At 35.8% G+C, this 16,867-nt stretch overlaps 2 protein-coding genes across 3 annotated transcripts; both read left to right on the forward strand.

The window, feature by feature from the left end:
- The first annotated feature begins 157 nt into the window (after window positions 1-157).
- On the forward strand, window positions 158-5,605 carry si:rp71-1g18.1 (uncharacterized protein LOC559922 homolog). Its single transcript, XM_037787955.1, has 4 exons — window positions 158-838; window positions 1,888-2,027; window positions 2,256-2,349; window positions 4,032-5,605. The coding sequence occupies exons 1-4, from the start codon at window positions 592-594 to the stop codon at window positions 5,000-5,002; spliced, it is 1,452 nt and encodes a 483-aa protein (XP_037643883.1). The 5' UTR covers window positions 158-591; the 3' UTR covers window positions 5,003-5,605.
- Window positions 5,606-9,130: 3,525 nt separating this feature from the next.
- On the forward strand, window positions 9,131-15,089 carry LOC119498862 (E3 ubiquitin/ISG15 ligase TRIM25-like). Of its 2 annotated transcripts, none has more exons than XM_037787956.1 (7): window positions 9,131-9,312; window positions 11,774-12,045; window positions 12,193-12,510; window positions 13,293-13,385; window positions 13,487-13,568; window positions 13,654-13,743; window positions 14,553-15,089. In XM_037787956.1, exons 2-7 carry the CDS (start codon window positions 11,788-11,790, stop codon window positions 14,654-14,656), a joined length of 945 nt encoding a protein of 314 aa, XP_037643884.1. In that variant the 5' UTR covers window positions 9,131-9,312; window positions 11,774-11,787; the 3' UTR covers window positions 14,657-15,089. The 2 variants fall into 2 exon arrangements, with proteins under 2 accessions (XP_037643884.1, XP_037643885.1); XM_037787957.1 differs by having other exon boundaries at window positions 13,493-13,568.
- Window positions 15,090-16,867: the final 1,778 nt, after the last annotated feature.

Raw genomic sequence — 16,867 nt, forward strand, 5'->3', positions numbered from 1 at the left:
TAAATAATAATAAATAAATATATAATACAATATATGTAATATAAAATATATATGTATATATTCTGACTTTATTCTCATAATATTACGACTTTTTTTCTCGTAAACTTATGACTTTATTCTCACAATATTATGACTTTATTCTCGAAATCTCAGATCTTTTTTTTTATCAACAAATAAATAAGAAAAAGGAAAATATGAATAAAGAAAACAAAAAAAAGACAACAGAATCAGGCAAAGATCAATATCAAGGTGTGTATTACATGTCACTGTGTACAGTGTGTGTGCTTGAGACGGAGTGGGGGTGTCATCAAATTAGGGCAAGATTAAAAAAAAAAAAAAAAATAGATAAGTAAAAGAATGATGGCTAAAAAGATGTTTGTTTTTATCGTTTAGCTCCGCCCCTTCACCTCATGACGTAATGACGCATCTGACGCGCCTGCGTTAGTCAGAGACACGCCCCTTCTTCTTGCAAGCCATGTGGTTGTCGTTGATAAATAAACTCCTCTGCTAAATTTTTTAATTCCCTCTATACTACATATATACTATAAAAGCGCTGACGTTTCTGCACGGCAGTGGAGGAGCAGCCAAGAGATGTCGTTGGGCGTCGTGAACCTGCAGGCTCAGGTGGAGTCTGTGCTCGGAGCTCTGGTGAAAGCTGCCACGGTGGAGTTAACCAAACTGTTCGAGAGCAGATACCGAGCCTCGGTGCTGGACGTGGGCGTGGGCCGCACGGAGGACAAACGGCGAAACGAGACACTTGATAGTTTGTCCAGCAGAGACTCGACGCGCAGCATCGGAGTGCAAGTGGACGACATTTATCCGCCGTTTGAGCTCTCTGGTGTGTTAGCTTTAAATGCTTAAAGGACTTCCTGTTTATGTCCAGGGCGGCCAGGCTGCAGGACGGAGAGATGCATGAGGAAGAGTGCACACTAGTTGCTTTCACTGCACTATTTTGCATGCATTTAGCTTGATGCATATGTGCATTTAGTTCTTGCAAACACTTTGTTTACTGTTGCACGGAGCTCCTGCAGGGTGTTCCATTTAATTTAATTTTTGCATCCATTTTTAGTTTGTAACTTTACATTTTTTTTGTCAACTAAACATAAACAAGTTGAACATTTAATTTAATTTTTGCATATCTTTTTAGCTTGTAACTTAACATGTTTTCGTGTCAACTGAACTTAAAGTAATAGAACATTTTATTTAATTTTTTGCATCCATTTTTAGTTTATAACTTTACATTTTCCTTGTCAACTAAACTCAAACAAGTTGAACATTTAATTTAGTTTTTGCATAAATTTGTAGCTTTTAACTTAACATATTTATTGTCAACTGAACTTAAAGTAAAAGAACATTTTATTTAAATTTTTGCATCCATTTTTAGCTTGAAACTACATTTTTCTTGTCAACTAAACTGAAAGTAATAGAACATTTTATTTAATTTTTGTGTTTTATGTTTAGCTTGCAACTTAACTTTTTTTTTTTTTTAACCAGATTGGCATGATGTGCTTGTGTATCATACTTACAATTATAACAAACTGCCTTCAAATTGTCGGAGAGAGACAGGAGCCTAAATAAGCAACAAGCCCAAAAAAACGCAACACACTGCTACCAATATTTGTACCCAAAGTAGCTTATATAAGCAGACTTGGCAACTCTGGATAAATGCATGGGTCGAGTGCAAACTAGCTGCTTTAACTGCAGAGCAAAATCAGAAAGATGCTTATTTTGTATGCATTTAGCTTGTTGCATATGTGCATTCAATTCTTGCACACACTTTGTAACTTGGATGGAGCTCCTGCAGGGTGTTCCCAATTACAAATCCAGTGTAAAGGAATGTTTGTGTGCCTCTGTCTTAACCCCTCCCCCCTCTCCTCTTCTCCACAGGCCCCTCCATCCTCTCAGATGGTGATTGTTTGAGGGAGTGCAGCGTGGAGGTGGTGGAGGGGTGTCTCATTCCATCAGAGATCCTCCTGACTGAAGATAATGGCCAGGTTGACCCCGAGTGGTCGCCTCTGAAGGAACGGGTCAGTGAGAATTTACAGGGGTGTAAATAACCTGTGGAACAGGCTGAGTGAGACTGTGACTCCTACATGAGCACATCATCTCAGCATGGCCTGTTCTTTTTTTTGTTATAGCAGACAGTACGTCTCGTCATTTGATTTTTAATAACATGATTTGCCTCAAGGCTTAGGTGTCCTCGTAACACCCTGTGTAATGCAGACATGCTCATTTATGTTTTTTTCTTTCAACAGGTTGTGGCAGAGACTGTAGAAATGGTGGAGCTGAGCGGGTTCGAAGCAGAGTCTCCAACTGATAGTGATCCTCAAACAGAAGTCGTTTTGCATGGTAAGAAAAAGCACCGTGACAGTTAGTTCAAATCCAAAGCTAAAACACACTGACAGGCAGACTAAACAAACAGAGAAATTAAATTAAATTATGCAAATGTATTCAGACTAAACAAACAGTACTGCAACTGTAGTGGGTCTGATTCTGCGTTGCGTTGTGTATAAGGTATGGACACACTTCCTGGGACGATCTTTGAGCAATTTATTTCCCCACCAGCAGCAACAGCAACTGTTTGAAGAAACAAAACATTCACAGGGTCTCTCTTGCATTCATGCTCTCATAGCCTTCCTAGTAAATGTCCCGGCGCAAAGAGGGGAAGTAAAGCCAACCAATAGCATTATCAAAAAGAATAAATAAACTGCAAATTATATAATTAGATCAATCTACAGAGAGCTGAGAACATGCTTACCTTCCCTGTAAGAGTCCCGGAGCAAAGAGGAAGTAAATCCAACGGAAATGCGGCAAGGGCCGTTTATAAAATAAAATACTCGCTGTAATATATCATATCATAATATAGATGTTTATTGAAAGCGAATTCTACAGAGATTTTTCTATAAATATCAAACGTAGCACTTATTAGTTATGTGATACAATACCTAAGAGGAAAGACATGAGGTTGCACATCATCTCAGTGCATCTACCCAACCTTTTTTACACTTCACACTGAGAAGTATCCACATCTCCACCTGCAGAGTAGCTCACGTGAGGTGGAGCCATACCGGTCGAGCTGACATTTAAGAGTGCAGGTACATTGAAGGTTTAGCCTATTAAATTTAATTTCTGTGTAAACTGATTGATGCAGTGCTGAGCTGAAATTTCCCACGCCTAACAATCAGGAGTATCGGCACTGGAGCAAAGCAATACAGTGCTGTGGACGGGGATATTTCGAATATTTTCCAACAATGAACTGAAACTGACTTCACTGAAAGTGAAGTGAAACGTATCTAAACTGTTTTTGTCATCTGAGCCTGCTACCTTTGGAAGCAACATGGATAAGTTTCACTTTCAGCTCAGTTCCCCATCAGAAAGGAGAAGTAAAGGCCTGCCTTATTGCAAAATAAAGCAAAGACAATATTCTAAATATAACGTACACTTAAACGAATATTATTGGGTTTTTAAGTTAGGTGAGCCTTTCTTTTATTTTCCTAAAATACGTTTTGCTGCTGGCCCCGTCCACAGCAGTACATTGATTTGCTTCCGAGTCATCTACTGTAGGTGATACACTGACTATGGATAAGTACCTCATACAACCCCACTTCAAAACACCCAAACTATCCCTTTAATGTGAAGGCTGCACAAAGTAAAACATGCAAAGACTGAGAAATGTGCATCTTTTACTACCTTCTAAGAACACTGCAATACATTTAATGTCTCATCTAAAGCCTGTGAGAGAACCAAAAACTACTCTTCTTCCTTATTGTAACACTTTTAACTCACTACTTTCTCGCACACACATTCTGATCCCTCTCATTTACCCTGTCTCTTTCCATAAATATGCCGTCATGTCTGAATGACAAAAAGACATTCCTTTAACCGATAGATGACGCCAGTGATGATGTGTATTCCATGTCTCAAAAGGTTGTAATTGCACTGGGAAAAGGGTGGAGGGATGTTGAAGCTGAATGAGAAAAGGATGATGGGAATTTACAATATAATTAAAAAAAAAATGCATCTTTTTTCAGTCTCTGCAGAGACATGGACGGAGACATTAAGACACAGGTCTACGCAAAGCTCTCCAGCTAAACAGAAGCCTCTCGTGATCCAACCAGATACACGTGATGTCATTTCTGGTGAGAAGGTAAAGTTTGTGTGCCCGTTGATCCTCAAGCTGGAGTCTCCAGCCCTGAAACCCGACGGCTCAGAGAAGCCTGTTCAAACCGAGCCTCAGCAAGTCTGCGTCAGCACCGCCAAGGGCACTGCCTACAGTCCGTCCTCATCTGATGGAGCTGTGACTCCTGCTCAGGTCGGCGTTTGGGAACGGATCCACACGCCAAAGGATACGAAGAACAACCTCCACATGAAACTGAAACTGACTTCTCCGGACAAAAAGCAGACGCGTCCCTGCGCGGTACAACTGGTGGACGTGCTTAAGGTGCCCAAGTGGGAGAAGAAGCTTCAGGACGCCATCGCCAAATGTCATGATGCTAACCACAAAACTGGCTGGCCTCTGCCCAAAGACCTCCGCCGCCACCAAGGTCTTCACACAGGCCATCGCCTCTGCTGCTTCACCCCCTGTGAAAACGGCGTGTGGCGGCTTCAGAAGGTGGTCTCCCACTCCCGCGACGGATACCCCTGCAGCATCTGCAGGAAGACGTTCAAGCGGAGGAAGATTCTCCGGCGGCACGAGCGCTTTCACACCGGAGAGAAACCGTACTCGTGCTCGACGTGCTCCAAGACGTTCGCACTGAGGAAGAGCCTCCGTCGCCACGTGAGGTTCCACACAGGGCTGAGGCCGCACAACTGCACGCATTGCGGCAAAAGTTTCCGTCTGCGGGAAAATCTGAAATCACACCTGAGGTTTCACAGCGGGGAGAAGCCGTTCAACTGCGCCACTTGCGGCAAGACGTTCAGGATCGTAAAGAATCTGGAGAGACATAAACTGAGCCAGTGTGGATTCTTTGTTCCTTCATTCAGGACAATTGCTGGATTGTAGCAGTGGAACAACAGCTGGTTGTGGGGGTTGCACCGCTTTCTACCTCAGACTGAAAACACTGTACCGCTTTTGTAGTCATGTCATGTAACGTTTATATACGTAAAGTTAGAGCTATGAGAGAAACAGAAACCATGATCCAGAAAGTTTATATTTTAATGATCAGTAAGAAGGGGGACAGAGTCATGGGGGCTTTTTTAGAAACTTATACGATGGTTTTGTCTTATTTTTCTTTGTTTCTTATTCCTCACCATGTTTTTGCCTCTTGTGATTATGGACCAATAGTGGGACTGGAACAGTGTGCAAGAGTTGTACAAATACTTGACACTTTTTTTACATTAGACCTTCTGAGAAACACATGATCAGTCTGCAAAGAGAATCCCCTCCACCGAGCAACGTTAACCAGGTTTATGGTTTATTACCCGGCTTTGTTGATTTTGATTGGCCAATTACGGCATTCCATGGTCTGTTATTTCTTTATAGCAGACCGCTGCTATGGACGCAGTTCTGATCTCGGACTCTGGAGGACCATTTTTGTCTCAAATGGATTTCTTAAAGGTACAGTATGTACTGTGTAGAAGATTTAGTGGCATCTAGTGGTGAGGTTGCAGATTGCATGTCCGGGAACTACGGTGGCCTTATGGCGGACTCCGTGAAGAGGACCCGCTCCCTATGTAGATATGAAGGGCTCTAAAGTAACAGAAACACAAATCTTGATTTCAGGTGATTATACACTAAAGAAAACATAGTAACATTCTGCTAATAGATCCCCCGAAATGTTACACACTGTTCCTTTAAGTTAGTGTTGCGAAATAAAGCCACCCCTCTGCTTTGCGTCGGGATGCCGCATCACCTTGCCGGGGTTTATTTTGCAACAGTGACTCGCTCACTGTACATTATCCCTTAACACTTCAGTAGGCAGAATGTTTTGGCATCATTGGGCAAAAATTCCATAATAATCTTTCAGCATACTGTAATTTAAGTGTTCTGAGAAATAACTGCACCTCCTCTTTAGAAAACCTAGCCCTTGATGGGAGACTTTGGCCAATCACAGGTCATTTCAGAGAGAGAGAGAGAGAGAGCGTTCCTATTGAGCATTCTTATTGCCTGTAAAACGTTCTCATTTTACAGCTAAACAGTACACCACAAGGTGTTTCTGAAAACATTTGAGGCGAGAAATAAGCATTACAGTAACAGAATATTGATTCATATTTGATCAACGCTGCCTAGTTTGATCGTTTGATCATATTTTGTGAGTGATTGACAGCTGCTCAGAGACGGCAAGGCTCCAGCTCGGCTCTGATTGGTTGTTTTCCTCCGGTCTGTGAAACCTTACAGATGCCATTAGGAGCACCGGAGGACACTGAGGCACATGATTTTTGATGATTCATGCACAACTGTCAACTGATATAGTGACCGTTTTAATCATATTTGCTCCATTTCTACGTATTTCTGCAGCTATACAAGCAATACCACTCTCACTCACCACCTAACTTCATTCCAGATGGCCATGTCGTTGTGAAAATATCCGTGTATTGGAATGATCAGATGAGATGAAGATGTAAAAATGAGAAGAGCCTTCTGTGTATGCACTCTTGACTTTACTTGTTTGCTTGCTTTCCTCACTTCCGTTTCTCTTCTCATGCACTGATTTGTTTAAGCTGAACAGCCAATCAGAGTGATTTCTCTCACCGACGGCCCCAAAATGTCCGACTGTCGACTTGGTGAGTAAGGGCCTTTACATACTACATGCTATATGCTGAAGTTCTCTGCTGCTTCTTGGAGATTGTTATCTTGTAAATGGGTTGAAATACATCAGTAAAATATTATACTTTTATGGCTACAGATAGAAGATAGCTGGTGATTGTTTGGCTGGGCAGCATACAGATCCTCACCTGCCAACCTTCCTGTGTCATGGTTATACATAAAGGACTTCAACTGATGTTTGTTTTTGATTTCTACAATCTTTATGTCATGTCTTTTTTACTTTAAACTAATCAAAAAGTGTTTTGTTTTGTATTGATGTTATGATTACTAAATATATGTACTGACTTCTTTCCTTTCATGACCTAGATGTCAAAGACATCTGGTTTCAGTGTTGAAACCCTTTGGATTGATAATACTACTATAATAAGTGTACATATGGCCAAACAAATGTGATCTTGTTGATTTTTGATTTTTTGATAAAGTTTAAAAAAAGGTTTTATATTCCTGAATACATGTCTACGTTCAGCTTTTTAAATTTCTGATGCTAGATAACATTTTTCTTGTGTATTATTAATAATAAAAAAAACATCTTTGTGACACACAGATAATTTAGTTATTTTGTTGTGAGAACCCTCAACACACTACATTCATTATGGAGGAAGAGGACGACTTTCTAATAGGTTGATGCTAGAATGGATGGTCTGGAGGGATGAATGGTTGGGGTTAGGAGAGCCTATTGCTCAGGGGATAGGAAGTGCACATGCATAGAGTCGGTCAAACTTCCCTCCGGACCGTCGATTCTAACATCAGCCTTTCACAATAAAGCACCCGTTATGATATGTTTATACGTTGTAATGGCTCAATTGTTAGATAAATTACTAATGCTTTATAGATCAGGTATAAATCACTTTAAGACCAATGGTAAAGTCACTACATGTCTTAGCTAAACACTAGCTAGTTTGTTATTTTCAGAATAAAACTTATAATAGTGGTGTGAGAAGTATTCAGATCTGCTAAGTAAAAGTATCAATACTGCGGTATAGAAGTACTCAAACTTAATGTCCTGCATTTGAAATCTTATTTAAGTCAAAGTACAAAAGTATTTGCATCATGTACTTAAAGTACCGAAAGTAAAAGTACTCATTATGCAGAATGGCCCATGTTATGGTTGGTAAAGGTAATTTTGACTACTTTATTCTGCCATGTAGCTTAATCTATAATAATATATCAGAATATAATAGTTGATTTATACTTTGTATTAATAATCTAAATCAGCAAAGTAACAATTCAAACCGTCAAATAAATGTCGTGGAGCAAAAAGTGTAACACTGGCTTCCAAAATGTAGTGGAGTAGAAGCATTACTGTAAGTAGCATAAAATGGCAATACTCAAGTAAAATACAAGTACCTCAAAATTGTACTAAAGTACAGTACTTGACTAAATATACTCAGTTACATTCCACCACTGCCAATAAGGATAAGATAATTTTCATTAATGTTGTTTTCTTTTTTCAATAGACTTAATTTTAAAGTTGTAAACAATACAAAGAACAATTAAATCAATACATACTGTAGGTAAACAATACATCTAAAGGAATTCAGGGGGTAGATAAAAACAAACAAACATAACAATAAAATGTATAAATAAAAAAGTAACATAAAACACAAAACATGCCAGGGGTTAATATAAATAAATAATAGTAACTTAAGTAAAAACATTAAAATGGGAGCACAAACTCATCGTTTTACTAGTCTTTGTTTTTTGCAGAAGATATTGACTTTGCTGTTTTACTTTTTGCAATAGTCGTGTAACCAATAATTATGTTGGAAAAAAGATTGGAATCTCCCACAAAAATATTTTTTGGTAAATAAGGTCAAAGAAGTGTCATCTAAAATCATTCATCAATTTTATCTAGTTAGGTCCTTTTTTGTTAAATTAAAAATGATATTGATTTAAGCTGTGCCTTGTGTGATTCTCATACTGAATCAATTGTCCATCTGTTCTGGAAATGTACACACACCCTTAAACTGTTGCAAGATATTTGTAGATTTAACTAGGAAAATATTATCTGTAACTTTGAACTTCTACTGGAATATTAGAGAATATATATATAATTATATATAATATCTATATAATATTATATAATATATATAGATATTATATAATATCTATATATATTATATATAATATATATTATTATTATTATTTTATTATATTATATTATATTATATAATTATATATATATATATAGAGAGAGAGAAAAAGAGAATATATATTCTAATTAATCTCATTATCATAGTCGCAAAGTTTTACATTCCTAAACACAAATGTGTGAGAGTTAAACCTCACTTTAATGTTGTCTTCTTATTCTATTTGGGATGGATATATTTTTTGCCACCAGAGTTCCCATCATGCTTAGCGGGATGTAAACAGGAAGTGTAATGTTGCCATGTGTTAGTCAGTTAGTTAGCTGATAGTTAGTTAGGAAAAGATGATTGAATACGATATAGGATAGAATAATATATAATACGTTCACGGCTTTATCCGTGACGGGTTTTGTTTTGTCCTTACTTAATAACATGGGAGAAACGGAAAGAATACGTTGAGTAAGTAAATACGTTTTTATTTGTATGACTTCTGATGCAAAGTTTGTCGCCTAGCAACAGTTTAAAATGTTGACCAGTTTCAACCTTAGTGAGGTGGAGAAGAAACACATTTATTCCTGTTTCACTAAGTTATAGAGACAATTTACCATTTGTTGTATTACATTACACAGTTTAAGACGGTTCTGTAGCTCCTACACAGCCACTACACAGTACTGTACACCCACACAGGTGTTTATTAGTTAATCTGGCTGAACCCACAGGTGGAACATTAACCTTAGCTCTGTGCCATGTTAGCTACTGTAGGTGAGCCATGACAGTCCACATGCAACAACAGCAGGACAGGACTGGACTTTGAACACTTTTCTTGGCCAGAGCTAATCATGTTAATGTTTAGTTAAGTTGTCCAGAGGTCGGTGATAAATTATAGTTACTACAGTCAATCAAGATCAGCCTTGTAGCACAACAAGTAGCAGTTTTAACAATTATTGTCTTATTTTTGTTGTCTTATAATGACATTTTGATTATGTAATCCTGTATCCTACAACGAGTATTAGGGCAACATTGAAGGGGGAAAAAAAATCAGAGATTTCAAGAATAAAGTCAGAATATTACAAGAAAGAAAATGTCGTAATTTAATGAATATAAAGTCATACCATTTCAAGAAAAAAAGTCTTAATATTACGAGAATAAAGTCATAACTTTACGAGAAAGTCGTAATTTAATAAGAATAATGTCATACTATTTCAAGAAAAAAAGTCGTAATATTACGAGAATAAAGTCATAACTTTACAAGAAAAAAGTCGTAATTTAATGAGAATAAAGTCGTACCATTTCAAAAAAAAAAGTTGTAATATTACGAGAATAAAGTCATAAATTTACGCCAAAAAGTTCCAATATTATGAGAATAAAGTCATAACTTTACGAGAAAAAAGTTGTAATTTAATGAAAATAAAGTCAAACTATTTCAAGAAAAAAAAGTCGTAATATGAGAATAAAGACATAACTTTACGAGAAAAAAGTTGTAATATTACGAGAATAAAGTCATAACTTTATGAGAAAAAAATGAAATTTAATGAGAATAAAGTCATAACTTTACGAGAAAAAAGTTGTAATATTGCGAGAATAAAGTCATAACTTTACGAGAAAAAGTCGTAATTTAATGAGAATAAAGTCATACTATTTCAAGAAAAAAAAGTCGGAATATGAGAATAAAGACATAACTTTACGAGAAAAAAGTCGTAATTTAATGAGAATAAAGTCATACTATTTCAAGAAAAAAAAGTTGTAATATGAGAATAAAGACATAACTTTACGAGAAAAAAGTTGTAATATTACGAGAATAAAGTCAAAAAATGTTACGAGAAAAAAAGTTGTAATTTGATGACAATAAAGTCATAACTTTTTCGACAAAAAAATTTAATTTAATGATAATAAAGTCATACTATTTCAAGAACAAAAACTTGTAATTTTACGAGAATAAAGTCATAACTTTATGAGAAAAAAAGTCGCAATATTACTAGAATCAAGTTATAACTTTATGAGAAAAAAAGTCGCAATATTACTAGAATCAAGTTATAACTTTATGAGAAAAAAGTTGTAATTTAATGAGAATAAAGTCATAACTTTACGAGAAAAAAAGTCGCAATATTACTAAAATCAAGTTATAACTTTACGAGAAAAAAGTTGTAATTTAATAAGAATAAAGTCATAATTCAAGAATCTTTTCAAGGTCCTGATACTGATGATAATGTGGTGCTGATGTGCCAAAATATGAAGTATTTTGTTATTTGTGAAACCTATACTTAAATATAACTTCACAAGATGCTCCACATTCCTCATTTTCACACAGACGGCACGCTGCTCTATTTCCCCTCTAAAATAACATGTAAAATTACTACTTTATAATAATTAATTAATAATATAATATTAATAATAACTAGGACTTTATTCTCATAATATTAAAAAATAATCTCTTAAACTTCTGACATTAGTCTCATAATATTACTACTTTCTTCTCGTAAACTTGTGACTTTATTATCGTAATACTAATATAATACTATATATAATATATATATAATATACCCTAATAAAACTACCCTAAAACTCCGTCGTAGTATCCAACTTTAAAATGTATAACTTATATATATTTAGTTTAGCAAGTTACTCTGTATCCTCCTCCTCTTACGACCCGCCCCCACCAGGATGTACAGATATAATCTCAGCAGTACTTTCACTTTCAGCAATGTGTGTACGGAAGATAGCAGACATACAATATCGAGGGAGTTACTCAGCTTTAACTTTAAAGGTAGAGATCATTTTACTTATTAGCTCCCGTGATGTCGTGCTAAGGCTTGTGGGTTATTCATAACAAACGAAACAGACGTGTTTACAAAGGCAGCAGCTGAGTGCTGGAGGAACTCTGCAGTTAACTCCTTCCTCTCTGCTCTTTTCTTGCTCACTGAAGAGGGATCAAAAATGGAAGATATTGAGAAAACAAAGCTTGAGGAGATGCTGACGTGCCCAGTGTGCCAGGACATCTTTAAAGATCCCCGGCAGCTGTCCTGTGGACACAGCATGTGTATGGGCTGTCTGGAAAACTTGATGGATCACTCCTCAGACATTCCCTTCCGTTGTCCAGACTGTAGGACATATTTTGGACCGGTCATTGGGGTGCAGAAGAGCTACGTGCTGGCCAACATCGTAGAGGACTTCACGGTGAACAGGAGGAGAAGGGTATCTACTATGAGCACTTTTATTTACAATCTCTTTAATCGTGACACTTAGAGAATATACTAATAGTTGTGGAATGTTAAAACTAATCAGAAGTGGACAAATGTCTAACACACCTTTTTCCCCCACATCTCAATGTCTGATTTTCAGGAAGAGCAAACAAAAAGTGTGTACTGCGACTGCTGCATGGAGAACAAAACTCTGGCCATCAAAACGTGTCTGAAGTGTGAAGTGTCATTATGTAAAGAGCACGTCAAGGACCACCAGGAGCTGCCAGTGTTCACGGGACACCCCTTGGTCAGTCCTCTAGGTGACCTCCTGGAGAGGAAATGCCCGCAGCACGAGGACGAGGTGCTGAGATACTACTGCAACACGTCCAGGCGCTACATCTGCAATGTGTGCGCCCTGGAGAGCAAGCAGCACAACCTGGCCACTGAGGCCTCCTCCGTCCTGCGGAGACAGCTGACTGTGAGTTTTGAATAACACACTTTCACACTATATTATACAGGAAACATCTTTAGGTCAATAAGACAATATCAGGTTGGATTTACAAAGGAAGTTTGTGGTAGCAAAAGTTTCTCATAAACAGAGTGGCATTAACCACACTGAGGTAGGAAATTGCTGCTGTTGCTGCATGCAGTGCAGAGAAACAGGATTTTCTGGTCCCTGAAAATCTGAAATCTCTGTCTGACTGTCAACTACACTCCCCACTCCACCTCATTCATTCACCCTTTATCTCTTTATCCCTTTATCTCAAATCCATGCTGTGCTGTGCAGAAAAGCTTTGTGCAAACCTATAGAACTATATTTAAGATTCTAGTGGTATATGTATATATATATATATAAATATATAAATATATTTGAGGTGTCCTCATGAAAGCCTTCAATTTGACTTTAATCCATTTTAAATACATACTCATCTGTGTTTGTTATCTATGCTGACCATTAAAGTAAGTTACTACGAGCAACCACAGACGCTTTTGGCTGAAAGTCACCAGTAAACACGGTTATCAGACACTGAGTCACTACGACTTGCCACCGCAGTAATGGCGGCGCCGCTAGATCACGGAACACACAAAGAGGTCGCCGGATTCGTCTGTATATGAACGGCATTTTTGACCAATTTTGACAGCACTACTACTGTCATAGTGTAGAATAAGATGATTAATTTTCAACTCAAAGCTACTTAAGGTAAAATATATGTTATGGGGTTTAAAGTAGAACTGTGTGTGTGTGTGTGTGTTCAACAGGAGTACATGGACCAACGCTTCGACATGCTCAAGGAGCAAATTGGAGAATCCAGTAAGTCGTTAAAAAAACTGCAAGAAGACATCCGACGTGAAGTAAGCTCCGTTTACTAAATTTTCAATATCTGTGATTTTTAAGGTTTTACAGATTGTTTTCATCATTTTTTCTGATCTAATGTGTATTTTCCTCCTGACAGAAACAGAAACACCCTGCCGTCTCGTCCTTCAACAGTGTCACAGTGGTGCTGCTCTGTCTGTGGTTCATTGTTCTGTATTACGGTAAGATAATGCCAAGCTCTAGTATTGTGTTTGTCTTGTATGTGTGAACATGTACTCACTGGTGTCTATCTTCATTTCCAACCAGCCTACAACTACTCTGTGGAAAACCAGATGCTAACAGAAGCGCTGGACGTACAGCAGAGCCGTGTGCATCAAATTTATTCCACCCTTGCAGGTAAGAGGGATGGCTTCACATACCCACTGCTGCCTGCTTACATGACCACAACAACAAACGGGGAATGATAACACATTTGCTCACAGTCTTTGTCTATTGTGTTCAGCACATCTCAACTTCCATATTAAAACATGTAATGTGATGTTTGCTAGTGGGTATGTGAATGTGGGTGTTAAAGGAATAGGTCAACATTTTGGGAAATACGCCTATTCGCTAGTTAGTTAAGAGGAACAACACCACTCTCATATTTGTCCATTAAATATAAAGTTGCCACCAGCAGATGGTGATGGTTAGCATGAGGCAGGAAGCAAAATCCACCTACAAGCACCTCTAAATCTCACTAATTATTACATATCTTGTTTAATAAAAAACAAAGTGTAACAACAACAAGTTGTGGTTTTACAGGGCATTATGAGTTGGGACTATTTCTTGGTCAGGCACAGTGACTTGCTGGAGTCTTTGCTTGTTACCAGGCCAGCTGTTTCCCCATGCTTTCAGTATTTATGCTGTGCTAAGCTAAGCTAACCACCAGGCCCGAGTCCTTCACATAAAAAGCAGTCTACAGGCTGAAAGAGGAAACACAGAAATTTGCGGAAGGTCTCATTTTTAGGTTCGGTTACAACCTGTTCCCTCATTTGCAATATCAAACGAGTTATATGTGTAAAAAGTTACATAATGTCCCTTTAATAGCCTGATGGTAGTACATACAGTAATCACAGATATACAAATAATTCTGTGACACTTTCTCAAGGACACGAGTTGAAGTTAACTATTGTCTGTCTGTCTTCTTTTTCTTCATCTCTACGTAGAACTCTTGGTTGATCATCCACTGAAGAGCCACAAACCTCCAGAGACAGAAGATGAAGGTACAAAAGACGATCTGTTGAATCATTGGAATGGAAATCTCAGTTAAAGGCAACCAGAGAGAACTATGTGTTTATGTTGGAGTACATCGACTAGCCTGATGGAGAGGCTATAAGAACATGCATCCTGTACTGGTAGTGTGATGCTGACGATGTAGAAAGACATTGTTTTCACTACAGAGAGATAAGCGGACAATGAGTGTGCTTGCAGGCACATTAATATCCTGGTTTTGATCATGTACAGGATATGATGTTACCATGGTTGTTCACATCACTGTTATCACTATTCTAATATTATCCAGGTCTTCTGATTATCTGCATCGTTTCTGCACCAACTAAGTTGCCTTGATTAATAGTTGAGGATGAACTCTGTTTGGTTTCTGGCTACCTGGACTCTGCTGCATTTACCACTCTGGATTTAACTTCATCTAATCTTCAGTAATGGAAGATGAGAGCAACAATAAAATGATAATTTGCATCACTGTTGTTACACTTTCACTTTCTTTCAGCATGTACACCATCTTTACATAGTTAAACACCAGATTTTTTTTTTTGCTTTACTGACTGTTACGTAACTTGATTTGAGGACGCACCTGCGAGCATGACATATACTTTTTTCGTCATAGTATATGTCGAAAAAAGTAAAAAAAAATTAATTGTATAATATTTCGAAAAAAGTTAAAAAAAAAAAAAAAAGTCATAGTATAATATGTCAAAAAAAGTGAAAACAAATTAATTGTATATGTCGAAAAAAGTGAAAAAAAAGTCATGTTATATGTCGAAAAAAGTTTAAAAAAAAAAAAAAAAAGTCACAGTATAGTATTTCGAAAAAAATTCAAAGTCATAGTATAAAATGTTGAAAAAAGTAAAAAGAAATAATTGTATAGTATTTCGAAAAAAGTAAAAAAAAAAAAGTCATAGTATAGTATGTCGAAAAAAGTTAAAAAAAAGTACAGTATAGTATTTTTAAAATAAGTTAAAAAAAAGTCATAGTATAATATGTTGGAAAAAGTTAAAAAGAAATTCACTGTATAATACTTCAAAAAAAGTAAAAAAAAAAGTCATAGTATAGTATGTTGAAAAAAGTTTAAAAAAATTATTGTATAATATTTCGAAAAAAGTAAAAAAAAAAAAAAGTATAGTATGTCGAAAAAAGTTAAAAAAAAAAGTCATAGTATATGTAAAAAAAAAAAAAAGTCATAGTATAATATGTCGAAAAAAGACAAACAAATTCATTGAAGAATATTTCGAAAAAAGTAAAAAAAAAAAAAAGTATAGTATGTCGAAAAAAGTTAAAAAAAAAAGTCATAGTATATGTAAAAAAAAAAAAAGTCATAGTATAATATGTCGAAAAAAGACAAACAAATTCATTGAAGAATATTTCGAAAAAAGTAAAAAAACAAAGTCATGGTATATGTCAAAAAAAGTAAAAAAAAAAAAAAAAGTCAGTATAGTATTTAAAAAAAAGTAAAAAAAAAAAAAGTCACAGTATAGTATTTCGAAAAAAGTAAAAAAAAAAAAGTCATAGTTATGTCGAAAACAGTAAAAAAAGAATTATTGTATAATATTTCGAAAAAAGTAAAAAAAAAAAAAAAAGTCATAGTATAGTATATGTCGAAAAAAGTAAAAAAAAGTCACAGTATATTATTTCGAAAAAAGTAAAAAAAAAAGTCACAGTATAGTATTTCGAAAAAAGTAAAAAAAATAAAAGTCATAGTATATGTCGAAAAAAGTTAAAAAAAAAAAAAAAAAAAAAAAAGTCATGGTATATGTCGGAAAAAGTAAAAAAAAAAAAAAAAGTCACAGTATAGTATTTCGAAAAAAGTAAAAAAAAAAAAAAAAAAAGTCACAGTATAGTATTTCGAAAAAAGTAAAAAACAAGTCATGGTATATGTCGGAAAAAGTTAAAAAAAAAAAAAAAAAGTCACAGTATAGTATTTCGAAAAAAGTAAAAAAAAAAGTCAGTATAAAATGTTGAAAAAAGTAAAAAAAAAATAATTGTATAATATTTCGAAAAAAGTAAAAAAAAAATAATTGTATAGTATTTCGAAAAAAGTAAAAAAAAAATAATTGTATAATATTTCGAAAAAAGTAAAAAAAAAAGTCAGTATAAAATGTTGAAAAAAGTAAAAAAAAAATAATTGTATAATATTTCGAAAAAAGTAAAAAAAAAATAATTGTATAGTATTTCGAAAAAAGTAAAAAAAAAATAATTGTATAATATTTCGAAAAAAGTAAAAAAAAAAAAAAGTCATAGTATA

The sequence above is a fragment of the Sebastes umbrosus genome, chromosome 12 (assembly GCF_015220745.1).
Source record: "Sebastes umbrosus isolate fSebUmb1 chromosome 12, fSebUmb1.pri, whole genome shotgun sequence".
NCBI classification, from domain to species: Eukaryota; Metazoa; Chordata; class Actinopteri; order Perciformes; family Sebastidae; genus Sebastes; species Sebastes umbrosus.

Bases quoted from the DNA above. Each gene is read 5' to 3' on its own strand.
- si:rp71-1g18.1 (XM_037787955.1), top strand. From the start codon at position 592: ATGTCGTTGGGCGTCGTGAACCTGCAGGCTCAGGTGGAGTCTGTGCTC. The intron at 839-1,887 runs GTGTGTTAGCTT...TCTTCTCCACAG, and splicing joins TCCGCCGTTTGAGCTCTCTG to GCCCCTCCATCCTCTCAGAT. The intron at 2,028-2,255 runs GTCAGTGAGAAT...TTCTTTCAACAG, and splicing joins GGTCGCCTCTGAAGGAACGG to GTTGTGGCAGAGACTGTAGA.
- LOC119498862 (XM_037787956.1), top strand. From the start codon at position 11,788: ATGGAAGATATTGAGAAAACAAAGCTTGAGGAGATGCTGACGTGCCCA. The intron at 12,046-12,192 runs GTATCTACTATG...TCTGATTTTCAG, and splicing joins CGGTGAACAGGAGGAGAAGG to GAAGAGCAAACAAAAAGTGT. The intron at 12,511-13,292 runs GTGAGTTTTGAA...TGTGTTCAACAG, and splicing joins TCCTGCGGAGACAGCTGACT to GAGTACATGGACCAACGCTT.